The sequence below is a fragment of the Malus domestica genome, chromosome 04 (assembly GCF_042453785.1).
Source record: "Malus domestica chromosome 04, GDT2T_hap1".
In the NCBI taxonomy this organism is placed as follows: domain Eukaryota; kingdom Viridiplantae; phylum Streptophyta; class Magnoliopsida; order Rosales; family Rosaceae; genus Malus; species Malus domestica.
The window spans coordinates 332,278-353,431 of record NC_091664.1 but is presented as its reverse complement, the minus strand read 5'-3'; the positions used below and the strand labels follow the sequence as shown (position 1 = coordinate 353,431).

The 21,154-nt window shown below is 39.1% G+C and overlaps 1 protein-coding gene and 1 long non-coding RNA gene across 3 annotated transcripts; both read right to left on the bottom strand.

Annotated features, from left to right (window-relative positions):
* Positions 1-1,253: 1,253 nt before the first annotated feature.
* On the bottom strand, positions 1,254-5,827 carry LOC103450701 (uncharacterized). 2 transcript variants are annotated; one of them, XR_011579860.1, is made up of 7 exons: positions 5,680-5,827; positions 5,010-5,151; positions 4,572-4,686; positions 4,063-4,267; positions 3,329-3,488; positions 2,347-2,414; positions 1,254-1,471 (listed from the first exon to the last, which is right to left on the bottom strand). It is a non-coding gene; the product is annotated as an uncharacterized lncRNA (long non-coding RNA). The 2 variants fall into 2 exon arrangements; XR_003772442.2 differs by lacking the exon at positions 1,254-1,471 and having other exon boundaries at positions 1,947-2,414.
* A 1,816-nt stretch (positions 5,828-7,643) lies between these two features.
* Positions 7,644-21,018, bottom strand: LOC103400375 (YTH domain-containing protein ECT3). Its single transcript, XM_029100723.2, has 8 exons — positions 20,732-21,018; positions 20,286-20,323; positions 20,006-20,180; positions 19,529-19,602; positions 19,078-19,440; positions 17,685-18,218; positions 16,923-17,135; positions 7,644-8,607 (listed from the first exon to the last, which is right to left on the bottom strand). Exons 1-8 carry the CDS (start codon positions 20,772-20,774, stop codon positions 8,146-8,148), a joined length of 1,902 nt encoding a protein of 633 aa, XP_028956556.1. The 5' UTR covers positions 20,775-21,018; the 3' UTR covers positions 7,644-8,145.
* Between the last annotated feature and the right edge of the window lie 136 nt (positions 21,019-21,154).

The following is a 21,154-nucleotide window of genomic DNA, read 5'->3' as shown; positions in this document are numbered from 1 at the left end:
AAATTACCCTCCTAACTTTTAATAACTACGTTCCAACCCAGCCCCAAATCCCACGGTTTTGTAGGAAATAAAGCAAAATCGAAGGGGGAGGAATTGACCTCAAAAGACAAAATCACCATCTGAATTTTTGAGAATTACCCCCCAACCCAGCCACATTCGGCTGGCATTGTTGTAAATAAAGCAAAATCAAAACAAACGTGAATAGTGCCTGCCCTCCCCCTACCCCTACTTTAGAATAGATAATAACGAGAAAATATGCCCGCGCGTTGCTGCGGGAACCTGTTGTTTCAGGTGTAATCCGATGAATAAAACACATTTAAGTTGAATAAATTCAACACAATTATGAACAAACAGAGGGATACATGAGTGATTGAGGTCGATAAGATAAGCTGTTTTTTTTTATATACATTCAAGTGAGCTGGTATATAAACACATTGTACAATGAGTGAGAAGAAACTGAACGTCTTTGATTAGAAAGAGATGGTTTCCAAAAAAGTTATGTTTCCTTAAGAAACAGAAGAAACATTCACACATAAAATTTCAGTTACCAAATCAAAAAAAAAAAATGTGTCTCTATATGGTTTTCTTCTACACAAAAATATCCCTTAGTTAAAGCATGCCACACATCATCACATTGCTATTATATGAAGTATATTCCTCAGTGGCAATCTGACCATCGTTGTGCGTCATGTCGACTCTAAGCAACTTAATATATAAAATTTAAGCAGCCCCAAACCGTCTCCAAAGCATCTACAAACCATTAACATTATTTCCCCAATTTTATTTTCCAATTTTATCAAATGCTGCATAAACGATCACAATTTACTCTCTTACAATTTCCACCTAACTCCGAACAAACAATATTGATAAGAAAAAAAAAGTTCCTAAGCAAACAAATTCTTCTAGATGTCCAACATAACCCATATATGGGATGGCAAGCAATCGGACGTGCATTCAGACCAAGCTAAATAAATTTTACAATTTATCAAAACAGCAACTAATTCTCCCGAAGAGAACGCACACACATACCAACATATTATTCACCATATTCAAAGCTTTCATTTTCGTTCTATCTCTTTCATTATCTAAACTTATAATTATCAAAACAACAATAGAATCATAGACAAACTTTCAATCATTTATCAAAACTGAATTAATTAAACTTCTGCTCAACAGTCCGTTAATTTTAATTGCAACTCTCATTCTAAAAATTTAAGATTTTGCATTTGAATAATCAAATGCATTTACACATTACATTCCTTTTATTGGTTCTTGACACAATACATTTTAGGATTGATGTTACAATAATATCATTGCAAACATGAATCGTGATAGATATAGAAACCAAACTTGCACACAAATGTTTGACCGAATTCAGAACCACTTAATTCAACATAAAAAATTACCTCACATGCTTGCTCCCCTTCTGCTCTCGCATCGTCGGCTCCGCTTCTAAACGATTAATGAAGTCCTAAAAACAGAACAAAAAACGTTTACCAATCCAACATTTCAACACATGGTTTTGGCAGGTATAACATTTCAACATAAGCATGATATAGAAAGACAGAAATCCACATGTCACTTTGTTTTTTCAGAACCAACAAAAGGGGCAACTATAAGAGAATGTAACCAATTTTAAAGAGTAAATCAGTCTCCCAATAAAGGAGAACAATGCCGACAGTAGACCAAGAGTAAGTACAACCGGACTGCAGCAACAAAAACACAATTGACTTTCACACTACAAAAATAAATAATAAAAAAACACATACTTGCACCCAATGCATTGTTTTTTTTTCTATGCAGTATAAGAATGAAAAAGGATACCATTCCCCTGAAACCAAATTCATCCCCCAATTTCTTGCAACAAAGAGGGAGACCAACCTTGTGTTCTCGGAGAACAGTGCAACAATTAGACACAACCAGACTGATCCAAGTTCCCACTATGATAATGAAAAATTAAAATTAATAAAATAGCTCAAATCATATCACAGTATGTCACAAAGTACACCACTGGATAATCAATAAATTTAACAAAAATGGATTCAACTCACTCCAAGGTAAGCAACCTTATTAATCATTTTGTCATAGTAGTAATTGAACTTGAAATTCCCCTCTAACGTGATCAACCCTTTTTTATCCACAGTTAAAAATGGAAAAGCAAAGGATTAAGACAATCAAGACTAATGGAAATTTTGATATTGTTTTAACATTAACTCAGGTTGATTTTGTTCACCAACATTAATAAAACAAATGACTTTAACTTGGGCAAGCAAACAATTAAATTAGACGTAAGCCAAGTAACTTAGAAGTTAACCATATGAAAAAAGCAATGACAATCAAACTAACCTCTTCTTTTCATATGAAGTATAATCTGTTCTCTATTTTGCCTTTGTGAAGAATGCACTTGTCACTCCCTACACACAAAATAGCATACATTGAAAATGCCCAGTAACATTATAAGAACTATAAATATATAGTACTGTATATGTATCATATACTATATTGTATACATATTTGGACATAAGGTATAAAGATTTACTAACATAATTAAGCTTAAATTTAACAAACGAAGTATTTACAAATTGAAATCAAACGATATTATAGTTGTTCAAAAAAATTCTGACTAAATTTTACAAATAGTATTATAAATTGTTAAAAAAATAACACCATTGAAAAAAACTCACTACTCAAATATGCAATTCTATTAAAAACACATCACTAAAAATTAACTCCAAGGAAAGGGGATTAACAAATTATACCTTTTTAAGAGTTGTAATTGTTTTATCTATATGTTGAGTTGGACCCACTGGATTTGAATCCTCAGTTGACTTAGGGAGGACATGCACGAAGTCTAAGGTTAAACATATGGTAAAAATTACACTGGATCAAGGAATGATGAGAGTTGATGGATGCAATATGGAATATAAGTTTTTGGAGAGAGAGACAACCAAACTTCACACTGGATCATATTTTTTAGAGATAGAGAGAGTTCTAGTTTTCAACAGCGGAGAGAACAAATTCAATCTTGGGCATAAAAAGAAAAAATAGAAGCTTCATAGCACAATAATGAACCACAATCCTCTGTTTTCCTAAATTCATATAGAATAAAGGAATCAAAATATTCAACACAAAATCTTCACATTAGCTCAAGAACTATATTATTTCCAGAGGTTTCCAATTTCCCAGCACAGAACGACAAACATAAAAGCATTAAAAATATATAATTGCAAAAAAAAAAATAACAATTCCAAGAAACTAAATGCAAAGTTAGCCAGATCTGCACAGTAACACAAACCTATTACTTGAAATTAAGAGCATTGTGGCTCACCCTGAAAACACCCATTTTGCGATGAGGAAGAGAGGCGCCGCTGCTCTGGCTGCTGAGTGTTGCTGGCTCCAAAGCAGTTTGTCTTCCAGAACTTTATATGGGCACGTCCAACCCTTCAAAGCCACTGTAAATCGCCATGGATTTACATCATTCTGCTTGCCTAAAAAAAACAAACAAAAAAAGAAAAAAATGGGAAGTATAAAATTCAAATGACCCTTGATGAACATAACCCAGAAATTTTTCATTGTATTCCATAAATGCAATAAAACAAAAGTGAGTGTCTCCATTTTCCAAACAACCAAGCAAGCAAGCAACAAACTTCGAAAACCCTAATTCGAACCAATTTAGAACTATAACCAAGTAAACCACTTAATAAAAAAACCCACTAATTTTCTCAAAAACCTAACAAATTTAAAGGATACAGATGATAAATCCCAATAAAATCCCAAATTTGAAAACCAGAAGATAAAAAAAAAGGCAAAGAGGCTTATCTTTCTTCAGTAATCGGACACTAACAGAAAAAATCCTAATTCATATTATTTAGATTACAAATACACAGGGACCAAATAGCTAATAATGCTGGACAATTTGTCCCCAATCCAACACAAAATTGTTCTGGTTATACATACGATACCCGCCTAAAATATCAACCAATTCCAAATTAAAATGGAAAATGAAACGGAGCAACATAAATTGAATACAATTTGGGGAAATTTTGGGGAAAATTATCTCACCTGGAACTCCGAATCTCCAAGAGGTCCCGATCCGAGCAGGCTCCGAATTGGGTTGCTGAAGATGGTGATCAAGGAAGGGTTTTGGAGGTGGGTTTGATCAGATCAAAGCCGAAGCCATTATGTTTGGGGGGAGAGGAACACAGAGCCACTGTGAGAGAGAGCATGCGTTGTCCTTTTCTTCTATCCAGCCACTGGATCGTAGTTCCTTCACAAAAATTATATGATTGTGTTAGTTTTTCAAGTTCTAGTTTTGCAATCACCTAATCGATCATAACACCATTCGCAAATATGACAAACATAAACAATTAAGTCAGCAACATGATATGCCATCCCTTTCATATTGCAATTATATAAAGAAAAAATAAATGAACCAAAATAAAATTATACTATAATCCCATTATATGAAGGCCAAACTCTTGAGTTGGGGCTGGTGGCCGTTGACCACATCATCACCTCCATTTGAGAGAAAAGGGTTTGTTTGGCCCTTTTGTCCAATTATTTACACTAACCGTATATAAATGAAGAAGGACAACACCTATGTTGCTCCCTTCTTGTGATCCAAATTTGAAGATGGCCGATGGGGAGGGGCAGTTATAAGTGTAATCCTCTTTGTTTCTCCTATCCCTGCGTTGTCAACCAAAAAAAACATCAAACCAAGTGCAATACAATCCAATTTAATGATCAAAAAATTTGAGCTCCAAACAAAGTCACAGGTCAGCAATCACCTAACCGATCATAACACCATTCGCAAACATGAAAAACATAAACAATTAAGTCAGCAACATGATATGCCATCCCTTTCATATAAACACAGATTGCAATTCATATATGCCACATTATTTACAAACAATTAAAAATCAAGAAACAATTAAATCATCATCATGAATTACAGTGTAATATCAACACCATCAATTAGAAGAGACAGAACTACATGGCAATAAACATACAGAGAGGAACTGCTTCAGATACTTCCCAAAAGCAATCTTCCGCAGGATAACAAAAGAGCGGTTGATCTCTGATCGAATTGCAGACACAACCTGCAGAACCGACTTCTATGGAATTTGAACTTGTGAAATGTGGGGTGGAGACCTGAATGTAACAAATTGGTGTTAAGTGAATAATTCCAAACATTTGAAATTTAGATCATCACACCTGAACGCAAACAGAAGAATTAAACAAAGAATCGAAGGCATATGCAATCTAATTAGACAAATAAGTGAACTTTCCCATGCCAAAATCAAAAAGGCCAACAGAAATCTCTCATTACAGGACATAATACATAACTTAAAAGACAAAACTTAAAGGACAAAACTTAAAACTAACAAAAATTAGGTGAACCAATTGAAGAGAACATAACCCTTGTAACCAATCCGGAAAAGATGATTTTAAATCCCAGAAGAAAAAAAATTATGAGGAGTTTTTAAAAAAAACCATCATTTCAATTATTTTCCAGTCTTACATTTGGGAATAAACAGAAAATATAACTAAAAATGCCAACTTTCTCAAAAAACTACAACTATTTTAACAAATTTCCATCACTCAACACTGAAAAATGAGAATCACGAAGCAACGAAGAACGGAGCATGCTAGAATTGAAACATTAAAAACAACATGTACCCATTTCAAAGACCAAAAATCCTGCAAGGACAAAAAAAATCCGAGAAAATCAGTACATCAGTACTCCCTGCAAAACCCCAAAATCAGAAAATTAGAAAAAGAACCCAAATCAGTGGCATGGTCCTCGTTCCCCATGCCCTAATAGACTCTGAAACTTTTGATTCTGTCTCCGCCTAAATGCAGTTACTTATCTTATTACTTGGATTATTCTATTTCTATTGGCATCAAAATTGAAGAAACACAAAGTTAATCCCTAAAATAAACACAAAATCCAGATAAAAACAATGGGTGGTTGTGGAATCAGAAACCTTAAGGTGCAGAATGTTACCCACTATCGCCGAGAACGATAACCTTGAGCAATGTTCGTCTGCGCAATGACATGGCAGATGAATTTAAACTGATATGAATCGGAAAAAAAAAGCGGAAAAATAAACTTTTTGGACAGTGCCAAGGCGATTGATTGGTTGATTTTTTGAATTTTTCCTTTTCTTTTCTCTTTTCTCTTTCCAGGAACGGAAAGAATGAATGGGGGAGAGAGAGGAGAGAGGGGAAAAATGGAACCTAAATTCCAGAAATGAATTATTAGAAATAAATTACTGAAATTAAAACCCAAATTCCAGAAATGAAGAAAAATGGAACCCCAATATGGAAATTAATCACCTTGGAGACCATCTTTGTGTGATAGAGGGACTTGTGGATGTCCATGGCATAGTCGACCCTGTTGGTCATGTTAAGGAGCTCAATCTTGGACTTGAGGATCTGCTCATCTGGATACATCTAACGCTCCTGCAGGGACGGGAGGAGGGAAAAAATGAAGAAATTTGCGTTTAGGGATCTGGGTGTGTCGTTGAATACTGGAACGATACGAAGAAATTTGGGTTTGCGGAGAGTAGCAGAAACTGAGAATGGCCTCCTGTCTACCCTACAATCCCCTCACCATTGATCCCAATCAGTCCTGACAATTGAAGATGACAAAAGTACCCTCCAAACTTTTAATCCGGGCCGTCTGATCTTAACCTTAGATGGGCATTCCCATCATTAAATTGAGGTAAGCCCAGCAAACACAGCCCAAACTGAACTAACCCAGCCACCTTCACCCTAGTGGCAATTTTGTAAATAAACTGAAATGTCTTACAAAACACTGTTCATTTGTACAGTGCAATTTCAAAGCCTTCTTTAGACTAAAGTAATAGCTTATTCTCCCTGTTTAAGGGCTGGTTTGGTATTGCTGTGCTTTGGAAAAAAAAACTATTTCTGCTGTGCTGTGAGAATAAGCTTATTTTTGTTGCTTTATGTTTTCAGTTTTTTTTTCATCCAAAACTGTGAAAATAAGTTGTTTTTAAGTGTTTACCAAACATCTTTTTTAGCTCAGTTTTTTTTATATCTATTTTTTATAAAAGCACCTCAATACTGAACCAGCACTAACTCACCCGTTTGAGAACTGTTCATTTGCTACTGATTTGGTGGGTTTTGAGTCTCCGCTTAGGAGAACATTCCGTCTCAATGAAATAAAGATGTGTAAGAAGTTTTTGTCCACATCTTTATTTTATTAGCATAGGATGCCACATGGCGGCAGATACCAGTGTCAAATAAGTTGTTCTCCTTAAGTACACCTAGTGGGATTCTAATTTCTTCAACTTGTCTTCGTGGTGGGACCCATGAGTCATTTTACTCGAGTCTAGTTAGTACGACTGAGCGAGTGCCTTGGAAATCCCATTTGGGCAAATAATGTCTTTTGCATGAATTTGTCAGGAGTATGGTTTGCTTGGCAGGAAACAAATGTAACCCATGGAGTTAGTTTTCTTTGCATGAATTCGTGCATAATTGTTACTTGCTGCATATTATCAAACATGTTCAGTATGTTACCAGATCACCAAAGCCAAACCATTAAATCCCACAAGAGTTTGTTTTAAGCATTCCACACACACACACGAGACATGGGTCAGATAATGAAAAACGAAATCTTGTGTAAAAGTAAATGCATTTTCTGAATTCATTCATTCTTTTATCGATTGATCAACCTCCCAATCCCAAATCGAAATGGAGGGGTAACACGACAGATTCTTCTTCCTCCGTTACCCAGTTGAGCCGCCAGCAGAAAACCAGTAAGACAACCCTAAAATTACAACCACTAAAAGGCATCTCAGACAGGCGGACAATAGTATACAGATACAACCTGCATTGCATTCACCACATCGCCAAAACCAACAACCTAATTCTAACCCTACAACGAGGAGAAACACAAAATGAGCTTCAAATACAAAATCAAACAGCCTTCCTGCCCGGCACACCCTCTCGGAGTACCGCCTAATTTCTCTGGAAAAGAAAGAGGTTAGAAACGGAGTCAGCTTGCATCCTGACTGCTTGAGATGACAAAATTACCACCTCATACTTTGTCAGCGAGTGAACTACTCTTAAACATCACAAAAGTACATTCTGTTGTCGCCGCATGCATGCCTAAAATGCCTAAGCACTAGTAGTTGATACAACTGTTGCCTTCCTGTCAACCGACTCGCTGTCGTCTCCACCTTTACTGCTTTCAGATGACGGAGCTAATTCTTTGTCACCCTCTTCCAACTGCAATACTTGAGATAAGTTATCAGATATTTGGTCCACGGATGAATCATGTTCAAGTATAACTGACGCAGCATCTGTTTTTGAGCTAATGTCATGTTCAGTTTTTTCCACTTCTTTGCTACTACTTCCTTTCAACTGCAGGGCTTGATCCAAACTATTGGAAATTTCCTTAACAGAATCAACGGCAACTGAATCAGAAGCATCTGTAGTCGAACTAGCTTGTTGTTTAACTTTCCTTTCCTTCAAGGAATTTTCCCGCTCATCATAAAATTCAAAATCATCTATAATAGATGTTCGTGCATCAAAATTGTTGAAAATTTTCAACAGCTCAATACCTTGTTTGAGATTCACCTAAGAACATTTCACCATCAAGAAATAAAATGTAAGGCAGATGTAAGCTTTGAATCTGCATAAGAGCCGAACTTTTTTTATTTGAAAGCAACGTAAGAGCCAAACTTAAACTAAGACAATAAGGTAAAAACAAATAGATTGAATGCAATGCATGTGAACTGTCTACTACACAAGATTAATGTTTCGATCACTTCATACAAGAGTGATTTTAGACCACATGTAACCCATAGAGAAATAATGGATAAACAAAAAAATAGTTTGGAAAGCGATTTTTTATGGTTGACCCATTAGTTAAGACTTAAGAGCGCTCAATTACATCTAGATTCTAAATGGGTTCAAATAAGCCTTCTCAACTCCAATTCAAACTTGGCATGTTTATTATTTGGACAAGATAAACCCAACATGGCCCACCCACTTAATAGGTTTTGAGAGGACAAGGTAACTCCTAAATAAAACTCAAGAAAACGTCATGCAATACATCACGCTTTCAGAATGAACATGAAGTATACAAAATTCCAGTATAGTGATCTAATCTTAAAATCACAAATAAAATAACAAATAACAAATCACAAATCCGGTATCCAGTATCCGGTATCCTAGGGCTTCTCTAGGGTCATAGTGGCCACAAAAACCAAATAATTACTACAACAACAACAACAACAACAACAAAGCCTTTTCCCACTAAGTGGGGTCGGCTATATGAATCCTAGAACGCCATTGCGCTCGGTTTGTGTCATGTCCTCCGTTCGATCCAAGTACTCTAAGTCTTTTCTTAGAGTCTCTTCTAAAGTTTTCCTAGGTCTTCCTCTACCCCTTCGGCCCTGAACCTCTGTCCCGTAGTCACATCTTCGAACCGGAGCGTCAGTCGGCCTTCTTTGCCCATGTCCAAATCACCGGAACCGATTTTCTCTCATCTTTCCTTCAATTTCGGCTACTCCTACTTTACCTCGGATATCCTCATGCCCAATCTTATCCTTTCTCGTGTGCCCACACATCCCACGAAGCATCCTCATCTCCGCTACACCCATTTTGTGTACGTGTTGATGCTTCACCGTCCAACATTCTGTGCCATACAACATCGTTGGCCTTATTGTCGTCCTATAAAATTTTCCCTTGAGCTTCAGTGGCCTACGACGGTCACATAACACGCCGGATGCACTCTTACACTTCATCCGTCCAGGTCGTATTCTATGGTTGAGATCTCCATCTAATTCTCCGTTCTCTTGCAAGATAGATCCTAGGCAGCAAAAACGGTCGCTTTTTGTGATCTTCGCTAGATTGCTCCGGTCATTAGTGTGGATAAGTATATAAATGAATAGAGATAGGAAAGCAAACACAAGATGTACGTGGTTCACCCAGATTGGCTACGTCCACGGAATAGAAGAGTTCTCATTAATTGTGAAGGGTTTACACAAGTACATAGGTTCAAGCTCTCCTTTAGTGAGTACAAGTGAATGATTTAGTACAAATGACATTAGGAAATATTGTGAGAGAATGATCTCGTAATCACGAAACTTCTAAGTATCGGAGTGTGGTATCGTCTTGACTTGCCTTATCTGTCTCATAGGTAGATGTAGCATCTTCTCTGGAAGTACTCTTCCTCCATCCAGGGGTGGTATCTTTAACTGGTGGAGATGCACAAGGTAATGTATCAATTTCACTTGAAGCTTACTTGTAGTTTCAGGCTTGGTCAAGCGCGATACAAACCATGTAGTAGGAGTCTCCCAAGTCGCCGAGCTAGGGGATCTGCTGAAAGAGGTGACAGACAAGGTAAGCAATCAGAGCTCCGGCTGATTGTTCACCTTCTCCCCATCTTGCAGCAGCATGAAGGATAAAGAGAAGAAAGATGAGAAGAGATGATATGGGATACTTTTGCTTTTGAAGAAGTAACTTTCCACAGGCTTATTCTTGAACTGAGCTGGAGGGTTTTCTGGTTTCCTCCAGAGCCGACTGAAGAATTTGAGGGTCAAAACAAGTCCATCAAATCTAGAGTACGTTCGACCCTGCTGATATGGGATACTTTTGCTTTTGACAGAGTAATGGATGTATCGGCACGTGTGCTGTTACGCTTGTCTCCACATGCTTCCTTGTATCCTTCGCACTTGCCCTATCTGTTCCTCAAGCAGATGCGGTATCTTCCCTGGAAACATAAGATGTTGAAGATGAGTACTCGAGAGCAATGCCAGGTAAGTAATCAGGTAAGGGGTTCCAGGCAGTCAGTTCCTGGCTGGAAGCTTGATTCCAAGTGCTAACTGATTGCTCTCTTTCTCCTTGTCTTGCAGGTAACAACAAGGCCAAAGGAAAAGACAGGGAAAAAGCATGATATGGGATACTCTTGCTTTTAACCCTGATGATATGAGATATTCTTGCTCTAGTATAGCTTGTTTGCAAAGGTATTATCGGGGGGAAAGAAAGCTGAATATTTCGAAAGGCTTCGTTGGGAGTGCCCTCTCAAATATGAGGAAGGGTTGAACATTTTTGCAGGTCTGCCTGTCCGTTGGGGATGGAGGTCGACATATATAGGAGTCTCCCTAACAACAAGTAGTAATGCTATTCCTTTACCCTGCTTGGTCATAGCACGGTAGTGGGAGCTGCCAGCTTCACATGTTTTAACTCTGTCAGAGCACTTTGAAAAAGTGGTCTGTGCTCTCGAGAAGTCTTCGACAGAATGCCCATAATTTCCGCAAAGCTGAGTGTGCGTGTGACAGGTGCTGACAAGGCTAGAAAAGTAGGTGCCTCTTCGATTTCTGAGATCGGCCCTCGTGGTCTCTGAGCAGCCCAGCTTTTGAGAAAGCGAGCGTCTCTTCGATTGATTCGGAGAACGATGCATCTTCGATTTTTAAGAAAGCAATCATGATGGGGGTCTGGCTCTCGAGATTCGGGGAGCAGTGTCACTTCGATTTTTGAGAAAGTAATCATGTTGGGAGTCTGGCTCTCGAGATTCGGAGGGCGGTGCCTCTTCGATTTTGGAGCAAGCAATCTTGTTGGGAGTGTTTTCTCGAATGTGAGTAAAGGTTGGGCATGTTTGCTAGTCTACCTTGCCACGAAGCACAGAGGTTGACACACAGGGATTTTCCAATTATCCAGCAATGGTACTGTTCCTTTACCCTCTCTTCGATTTTTGAGAAAGTAGTCATGTTGGGAGTCTGGCTCTCGAGATTCGGAGGACGGTGCCTCTTCGATTTTGGAGCAAGCAATCTTATTGGTAGTGTTTTCTCGAGTGTGAGTAAAGGTTGGGCATGTTTACTAGTCTACCTTGCCACGAAGCACAGAGGTTGACACACAGGGACTTTCCAATTATCCAGCAGTGGTACTGTTCCTTTACCCTTGTGGGTAATAATATGGTAGCTAGACCTTCAAAATTTATGGGTCTAAACTTTGTTAGTGCTGTTTCTTTGCTATTCTTTTACCTTTCTTGGTCAGAGCGATGTAGTGGGAGCTACAAGCTTTACGTGCTCAATTTTGGCAGAGAACTTTGGCAAAGTTATCTGTGGTACCCATGAGCTAGTGTTGCGTGTGGAAAATGGGTGATTGAACAGTAAGATTCATGTGTTTTCTACTTCCTCAGAAGTCTTCGACAGAATGCCCATAATTTCCGCAAAGCTGAATGTGCGTGTGACAGGTGCTGACAAGGCTGGAAAAGTAGGTGCCTCTTCGATTTCTGAGATCGGCCCTCGTGGTCTCTGAGGAGCCCAGCTTTTGAGAAAGCGAGCGCCTCTTCGATTTCTGAGATCGGCCTTCGTGGTCTTTGAGCAGCCTAACTTTTGAGAAAGCAAACGCCTCTTCGATTTCTGAGATCAACCCTCGTGGTCTCTAAGCAGCCCAGCTTTTGAGAAAGCAAACGCCTCTTCGATTTCTGAAGATCCGTCGAGTGCAGATTTTTATAGGGGCTGGCATTAAGTTCCAAAGCACACTTGAATCTCCACCAGTAGAAGCTCCATTCTTGCACTTCTAAAATCTTGATTTGTCCAACCTCTTCTCTCTTCAACACCTTTGAAAATGTCTGGCCCCTCCGACCGTCGTTTTGACTTGAACCTTGTTGAAGAGGCAGCCCCGCCTTCTCCAGACAACATATGGCGCCCATCCTTCGTCTCCCCTACTGGTCCTCTTACCGTTGGGGATTCCGTGATGAAGAATGATATGACTGCTGCGGTGGTGGCCAGGAACCTTCTCACTCCCAAAGATAACAGACTACTTTCCAAACGGTCTGATGAGTTAGCTGTTAAGGATTCGCTGGCTCTCAGTGTTCAGTGTGCAGGTTCTGTGTCTAATATGGCCCAACGCCTATTTGCTCGAACCCGCCAAGTTGAATCATTGGCGGCTGAGGTGATGAGTCTCAAACAGGAGATTAGAGGGCTCAAGCATGAGAATAAACAGTTGCACCGGCTCGCACATGACTATGCTACAAACATGAAGAGGAAGCTTGACCAGATGAAGGAAACTGATGGTCAGGTTTTACTTGATCATCAGAGATTTGTGGGTTTGTTCCAAAGGCATTTATTGCCTTCGTCTTCTGGGGCTGTACCGCGTAATGAAGCTCCAAATAATCAACCTCTGATGCCTCCTCCTTCTAGGGTTCTGTCCAGTACTGAGGTTCCGAATGATCCCCCTCCGGTGCCTTCTCTTTCTGGGGCTCTACCGACTGCTGAGACTTCTCCTAAGCAACCCTTGTGAAGGCTCCCTCTTGTTTGTTTATTTTGACTCATGTATATGTACACATTTGTAGCTTATCGGGGATATCAATAAATAAGTTTTCCTTCATTTCAACGTATTGTGTTAAATACACCAAAACCTTCTTCGCTAAGTTCTTTGAATTTTCTTTTGTTGAAGCTTGTATGTTGAAGCTTTCTGAGTGGAGCATGTAGGTTGGGGTAGTGTTCCCTTAATTTCCCGAGTGAGGAAAACTTCTCGATTGGAGACTTGGAAAATCCAAGTCACTGAGTGGGATCGGCTATATGAATCTTAGAACGCCATTGTGCTCGGTCCTGTGTCATGTCCTTCGTTAGATCCAAGTACTCTAAGTCTTTTCTTAGAGTCTCTTCCAAAGTTTTCCTAGGTCTTCCTCTACCCCTTCGGCCCTGAACCTCTGTCCCATAGTCGCATCTTCTAATTGGAGCGTCAGTAGGCCTTCGTTGCACATGTCCAAACCACCGTAACCGATTTTCTCTCATCTTGCCTTCAATTTCGGCTACTCCTACTTTACCCCGGATATCCTCATTCTTAATCTTATCCTTTCTCGTGTGCCCACACATCCAACGAAGCATCCTCATCTCCGCTACACCCATTTTGTGTATGTGTTGATGCTTCACCGCCCAACATTCTGTGCCATACAGCATCGCTGGCCTTATTGCCGTCCTATAAAATTTTCCCTTGAGCTTCAGTGGCATACGGCGGTCACACAACACGCCAGATGCACTCTTCCACTTCATCCATCCAGCTTGTATTCTATGGTTGAGATCTCCATCTAATTCTCCGTTCTTTTGCAAGATAGATCCTAGGTAACGAAAACGGTCGCTCTTTGGTATTTCTTGATCTCCGATCCTCACCCCTAACTCGTTTTGGCCTCCATTTGCACTGAACTTGCACTCCATATATTCTGTCTTTGATCGGCTTAGGCGAAGACCTTTAGATTCCAACACTTCTCTCCAAAGGTTAAGCTTTGCATTTACCCCTTCCTGAGTTTCATCTATCAACACTATATCGTCTGCGAAAAGCATACACCAAGGAATATCATCTTGAATATGTCCTGTTAACTCATCCATTACCAACGCAAAAAGGTAAGGACTTAAGGATGAGCCTTGATGTAATCCTACAGTTATGGGAAAGCTTTCGGTTTGTCCTTCATGAGTTCTTACGGCAGTCTTTGCTCCTTCATACATATCCTTTATAGCTTGGATATATGCTACTCGTACTCCTTTCTTCTCTAAAATCCTCCAAAGAATGTCTCTTGGGACCCTATCATACGCTTTTTCCAAATCTATAAAGACCATGTGTAAATCCTTTTTCCCATCTCTATATCTTTCCATCAATCTTCGTAAGAGATAGATTGCCTCCATGGTTGAGCGCCCTGGCATGAACCCGAATTGATTGTCCGAAACCCGTGTCTCTTGCCTCAATCTATGCTCAATGACTCTCTCCCAGAGCTTCATTGTATGACTCATTAGCTTAATACCCCTATAGTTCATGCAATTTTGTACGTCACCCTTATTCTTGTAGATAGGCACCAAAGTGCTCGTTCGCCACTCATTTGGCATCTTCTTCGTTTTCAAAATCCTATTGAAAAGGTCAGTGAGCCATGTTATACCTGTCTCTCCCAAAACTTTCCACACTTCGATTGGTATATCGTCTGGGCCTACTGCTTTTCTATGCTTCATCTTCTTCAAAGCTACAACCACTTCTTCCTTCCGGATTCTACGATAAAAATAGTAGTTTCTACACTCTTCTGAGTTACTCAACTCCCCTAAAGAAGCACTCCTTTCATGTCCTTCATTGAAAAGATTATGAAAATAACCTTTCCATCTGTCTTTAACCGCGTTCTCTGTAGCAAGAACATTTCCATCCTCATCCTTGATGCACCTCACTTGGTTTAGGTCCTTTGTCTTCTTTTCCCTTGCTCTAGCTAATTTATAGATATCCAACTCTCCTTCTTTGGTATCTAGTCGCTTATACATATCGTCATAAGCCGCTAACTTAGCTTCTCTCACAGCTTTCTTCGCTTCTTGCTTCGCTTTTCTATACCTTTCACCATTTTCATCGGTCCTATCCTTGTATAAGGCTTTACAACATTCCTTCTTAGCCTTCACCTTTGTTTGTACCTCCTCATTCCACCACCAAGATTCCTTTTGGTGTGGGGCAAAATCTTTGGACTCTCCTAATACCTCTTTTGCTACTTTTCGAATACAACTAGCCATGGAATCCCACATTTGGCTAGCTTCCCTCTCTCTATCCCACACACACTGGGTGATTACTTTCTCTTTGAAAATGACTTGTTTTTCTTCTTTTAGATTCCACCATCTAGTCCTTGGGCACTTCCAAGTCTTGTTCTTTTGTCTCACTCTTTTGATATGTACATCCATCACCAACAAGCGATGTTGATTAGCCACGCTCTCTCCTGGTATAACTTTGCAATCCTTACAAGTTATACGATCTCCTTTCCTCATTAGGAGAAAATCTATTTGTGTTTTTGACGACCCACTCTTGTAGGTGATCACATGTTCTTCTCTCTTCTTAAAGAATGTGTTGGCTAAGAAGAGATCATATGCCATTGCAAAATCCAAGATAGCTTCCCCATCCTCGTTTCTCTCCCCAAAACCATGGCCACCATGGAAACCTCCATAGTTGCCTGTCTCCCTGCCCACGTGTCCATTTAAATCTCCTCCTATAAATAACTTCTCCGTCTGAGCAATTCCTTGCACCAAGTCTCCAAGGTCTTCCCAAAATTTCTCCTTCGAACTCTTATCCAACCCTACTTGAGGTGCGTACGCACTAATCACATTGATAAGTTCTTGTCCTATTACAATCTTGATTGCCATGATTCTATCTCCTACCCTCTTGACATCTACAACATCTTGTGTCAAGGTCTTGTCCACGATGATGCCAACACCGTTTCTCGTTCTATTTGTGCCCGAATACCAAAGTTTAAACCCTGAGTTTTCTAGATCCTTTGCCTTACTACCAACCCACTTAGTTTCTTGTAGGCACATAATATTTATCCTTCTCCTCACCATAACTTCCACTACTTCCATAGATTTTCCCGTTAAGGTTCCTATATTCCACGTTCCTAAACGCATTTTGCTCTCTTGAACTCTACCCTTCTGTCCTAGCTTCTTCACCCTCCCCCGTCTAATAGGATCAAAGTACTTCTTTTGTGTGTCCCGTGTAAAGTTGATAGGAGCATATGCTCCCAAACAACTTTGAGTGGAGTCGTTCGAAAAGAAGTTTCTATGGCCCCCTTGCTCATTTAACACTGCATCCGGGTGCCGATGGAGATACAGCGACCCTTGCTCATTTATCACTGTGCTCGGGCCACACAGCGCGCCACTTACGGGTGACGCCCTAGCTTTAGCGCGATTTTGTTCTGGATTCATTTTCATAAGGATTCGACGTGATCATGGAGTGCCGGCTGTCGACTACCTGACGCCCTCCCCCTCCTCCTTTATCCGGGCTTGGGACCGGCAATGTAAGATACATAGGCGGAGTTAAAAACCAAATAATTACTGACCATGCATAATTGAACACCAAGTCTAAACTGTTTTAGTTTGTAAATGAAAATGGAATTTTAATGAAAGTGACAAAGATGGAGAGAGATATGCTACCTCCTGACAATCTCGGCTGTGCGTGACAGGCTTATTATCATTATTTTCAAGTAGAATGTGACGGAACCGAATGTTAGGAACATCCTTTACAATATGCCACTGAACCGGAAATTGCCCACTCCACCTTTCCTGCTGCCAGTAATCAGCATCCTTCTCAAAATCTACAGGTCCCACCATTTCCGCTACTCCACAAAACTGTCCGCTAGCATTAACCTGTAGTGAGTTGTAACCAACAAAATCTATGAGGACTTCCAAAACTAAAAAGCATATAGTTTAGATCATATCACCAACAAATATAGAATAACTTTATCACAGGCAACAAATTTCTTGTAAGCACCTATAGGGTTTCTGCAGAAAAGAACATGAAAGTCAGTTTATTCCCTTCGTCTAGTAGGAATACATACAATATTCTGTAGCAGGTTTAGTTGACTACACCTAAAAGAAAAAAGGTGAACAAAGAAAAATGACCACTTGAAACCACAAAAGCATTTTAGCAAACAGTTATTGGGTCCAAGGAATGATATATACGGAAATTTGCATGGTTTATATTACTGAATGAATCTCAAAGAGAGATTGCCACATTAAAACTTTTAGTTATCACCTGGATCTTATGGGCACCAACACCCAATCATTCTACCTAATGCTTTGTGATGCCGATACCAATCATATACTCACCCACTTTCAACTAGGACCCCCTCAGCCCAGTTGCTCCAACAGGTAGGAAGATAAGGACAGATTCTAAAAGTTATAAAAGAAGCATACCGAAAAGAATAGGAAGACTGCGCAGCTGCCTTTTATCTTCTTTGCCTCATGATAAGCAGCATCAAGTTTCTTGTTTCCATGAGGCGTGCTAGCCCAAACATTGTATTTAATACTTTTGTGAACATTGTCCTCACTGAAAGACTTAACGATAAAGAATTTTGCATCCTCATATTCTGTGACAAAATCGAGCCGGTTCAATGAATCAAGGTTAATTCCAGAAGCAGATAGATCCATTTTCCTAACACTACATGAAGAACTCTGGTCGGAAGTACTCTTTCCCTTCATCTTCAAAGCCCTTGGTCCATGAATGCGGTTATTGAAGATATCATGTGAATTATTATAAATGGAAACTGAATCCCAGTCCCTCTCTCTTCTTCTGGCCTTGTCAACATTTGGTCGGTTCTGGTCATTACCAAATGAATATGAAGCACCACCAGAGTTTGAGCTCTGATAAGAACTACCAGGAGGATAGCGTCCACCAAAGGAACTTGAAACCAATCCGTATCCATGCATTGGTCTCTGTTGATGAGAAATCTGAAAGTAAATCATATATCATCTCTTAGTCATTCCCATAAAAAGTGCATCAAGTTGGCATGGCAATGGTTCAAGTTTAAAAAGGAAATTCAACACTTGATATGCATAAACATTAGAGTAAATAAAAAATAATCAACAGAGTCCATAGATTTCATTTTAGTTATAAAACCCAAACTGAGATACAATTATAGATAATATGCCAAATCTTATGAGCCTTAAATGAGATGATAGTAGGAATGACCCCCAAGTATGGTTAGCATTTCAAATATTCAAGAATTGACTCGTGGAAGGGCAGCACTGTCTTATCCGACTAGTAGCATGAGTAACTAAGACCCTATGAGTAACTAAGACCCTATCAAAAACAGTCATACACCAATTGCAATGCCTTTGAACCATAATCTTTTTTCGTACCATGACGTGTTTCAACCTCTACCACATTTCTAGGAAGAAAGAGTCCAAATGATGTCCGAGGATGACAAAAAACTACCAAAATTCCCACCCCAAAAGAGAAGGGGAAAAACATGACTAAAAGAATGTAATATAATTAACATGACATATCTCTGAAATCTTGAATTACACCAAGAACATGTAAATGTGTACCACCAATGTGGGTGCAATAATACTATATTCCTTTTATAAATACAAAAGTAGTATTGTGATCACCAAGCACATGGAAATAACTATGGTGCTGACCATAACATAAAAACATGCCTCCTATACTTAACATATAAGTATGACCAAAGTTGTATGTGTTTTTAGATTTCTAACAACAGTACTAGTAGCACTATAGCAATTCTTCCAGTCTACGAACATCTCTTTATCAAGGAATTAATATAGTGAAGTTAAAAAGAAAACAAACCTGCCCAGCATTGTGTTCGTATGACCCAAAAATGCCCGTTGGTGGAGAATAAATTGTTGCCGATGCTAAAGGACTAGAACCAAGATGTCCAGACAGATCTCCACTAAATGATCTATAATTTACCATGTAACCTGATCCTGGCCCATAGCCCATGTTGTCAGTGCTACTACTTTCTGATGTCATCAACTCAGATGGCTGGGGGTAGTAAGATGGAGAAAAAGGGACCTGCTGTGTAGAATAAAGTTGGCCATCTACCATTACAGGCAAAGGAGTAGCGACTGGTGAATACTGTCCATATGCAATTTCGGGATTAAAGCCATAACCAGAGTGAAACAGAAGAGAGCGATAATCATTGTAGATGACCTGAAATGACAACAGAAAAATAAACCACAGGTAAGTTTGGCTCAAAAGGAAATCAGAAGAAGAATTGCACAAGTGAAGATATACTCACTGGTGATAAAACATGCATTCCATCAGCATTATATGGAGAATATCCATCCCAAGTACCTGTGTTATTGCCATAATCTGAAAACAAATGGAACTTTAAAATCTGAATCCTTACAACTTTAATTATATGCTATGAGAAGAGTAGCAGAACATTGTCAATATTACCAAAAGCCTTTATTTCTTATGGGGAACACCGAAAAGAATCATGACATTTAAAACATAGTTCATGAAATCCCACAGAGAAAGAAGCAACGCTAAGAGTTCACATGAATCAAACTACAGTTAACATCAAACCACTACATCATGAACTCCTGGAGAAAGAAACAAAAGTTCAGAACTTGACTTAACGTGCAAGTGCAATGTCTGTCACAACACTTGAGAGTTTATGGGAATCAGACTATAGCTAATGTCAAACCACTACTATTTAGCCGGTCCTGATGTTCTTAAAGCAAAGACAGCAGAAAAGGGTGAACAAACTAACCACCATAAATGTTCCGTTCATGAGATGAATACAAATTAAGCAGATGGGGGGTGCTTCGTGCTCCACTAACATCTGAAGACTTGGGTTGTTCTGTAACATCATCTGAAGGCCCTATGATGACTGCAGCTGGAGAAGGATTCGCTGAAACTATTCTTTCATCTTCGGGCAAAAGTGGCTGAATATAAATTACAAAATCAATAAAATACAGCTACCAAAGCCTTTGAATACATAGGAATAAAAAAACAGATACAACATTCTTAATAAATATACAACCAACTACCTGCTCTTTCAAGATATGTGACTTAACAGGTCTCTCTCCTGCACCCAGAATTGCAGATGCTCAGTATAACAGATGAACAATAGAAGCACAGACACAACAAAAACATCACCATGGAACAAAACAACCCTATCTTCGGGTTTGGGGATCAAGAATTCAACTAAAACACAGGAAACACCATAAATTTTTCGAGAATAATGACCTGAAACATAATGCATTCCGTAAACTATACTTGGCAGCGGACCAACAAAGAATTCTCATTAAATCAACCAACAAAGAATTCTCATTAAATCAAACTAATTGGAAAATACCAAAATCAACGTGAATGACAGAAAATAACACCGACCCACAAATTCTTATTGAATATCAACAAACAAGCAAACACAGTAGACACAGAACATCAAACATTTCCGCCCAAAAAACAAAAAACTGGAAAAAAGAAGAGATACCAGTGGAGACGATCCGATCTTGGTCGCCTTGATGCTTGTCCATATATCTAAGATAGGGATCTATGAGAAGAGAAGCAGCTACGACGAAAGGAAAATTTCAAAACAATGAGAAAATGTTGGAGGGGAGAGAGAAACAGAGAGGGGTTTTTGGTGTTTTGAAAGAGGGAAAAATAATAAAAGAGGGTTTTAGGTTTTGTAACAGGAGAGAGAGAGGACTGGGCGATTTCATTTGGGTGCTTTTATATTAATTTGGCTTTCTGATTAAGGCGGTCCTTTTGAATTTTGGTGGGATAATTGGTTTAGGCTCGTTTAGTTTATCATTTAATCACGGGCTAATTATATTTAGAAAGTAATTTCCACTTACTATTTTTCTTTTCCACATAATTGTGGTTCGTTATTCAGGTCTAAAATGCAATTAAATAA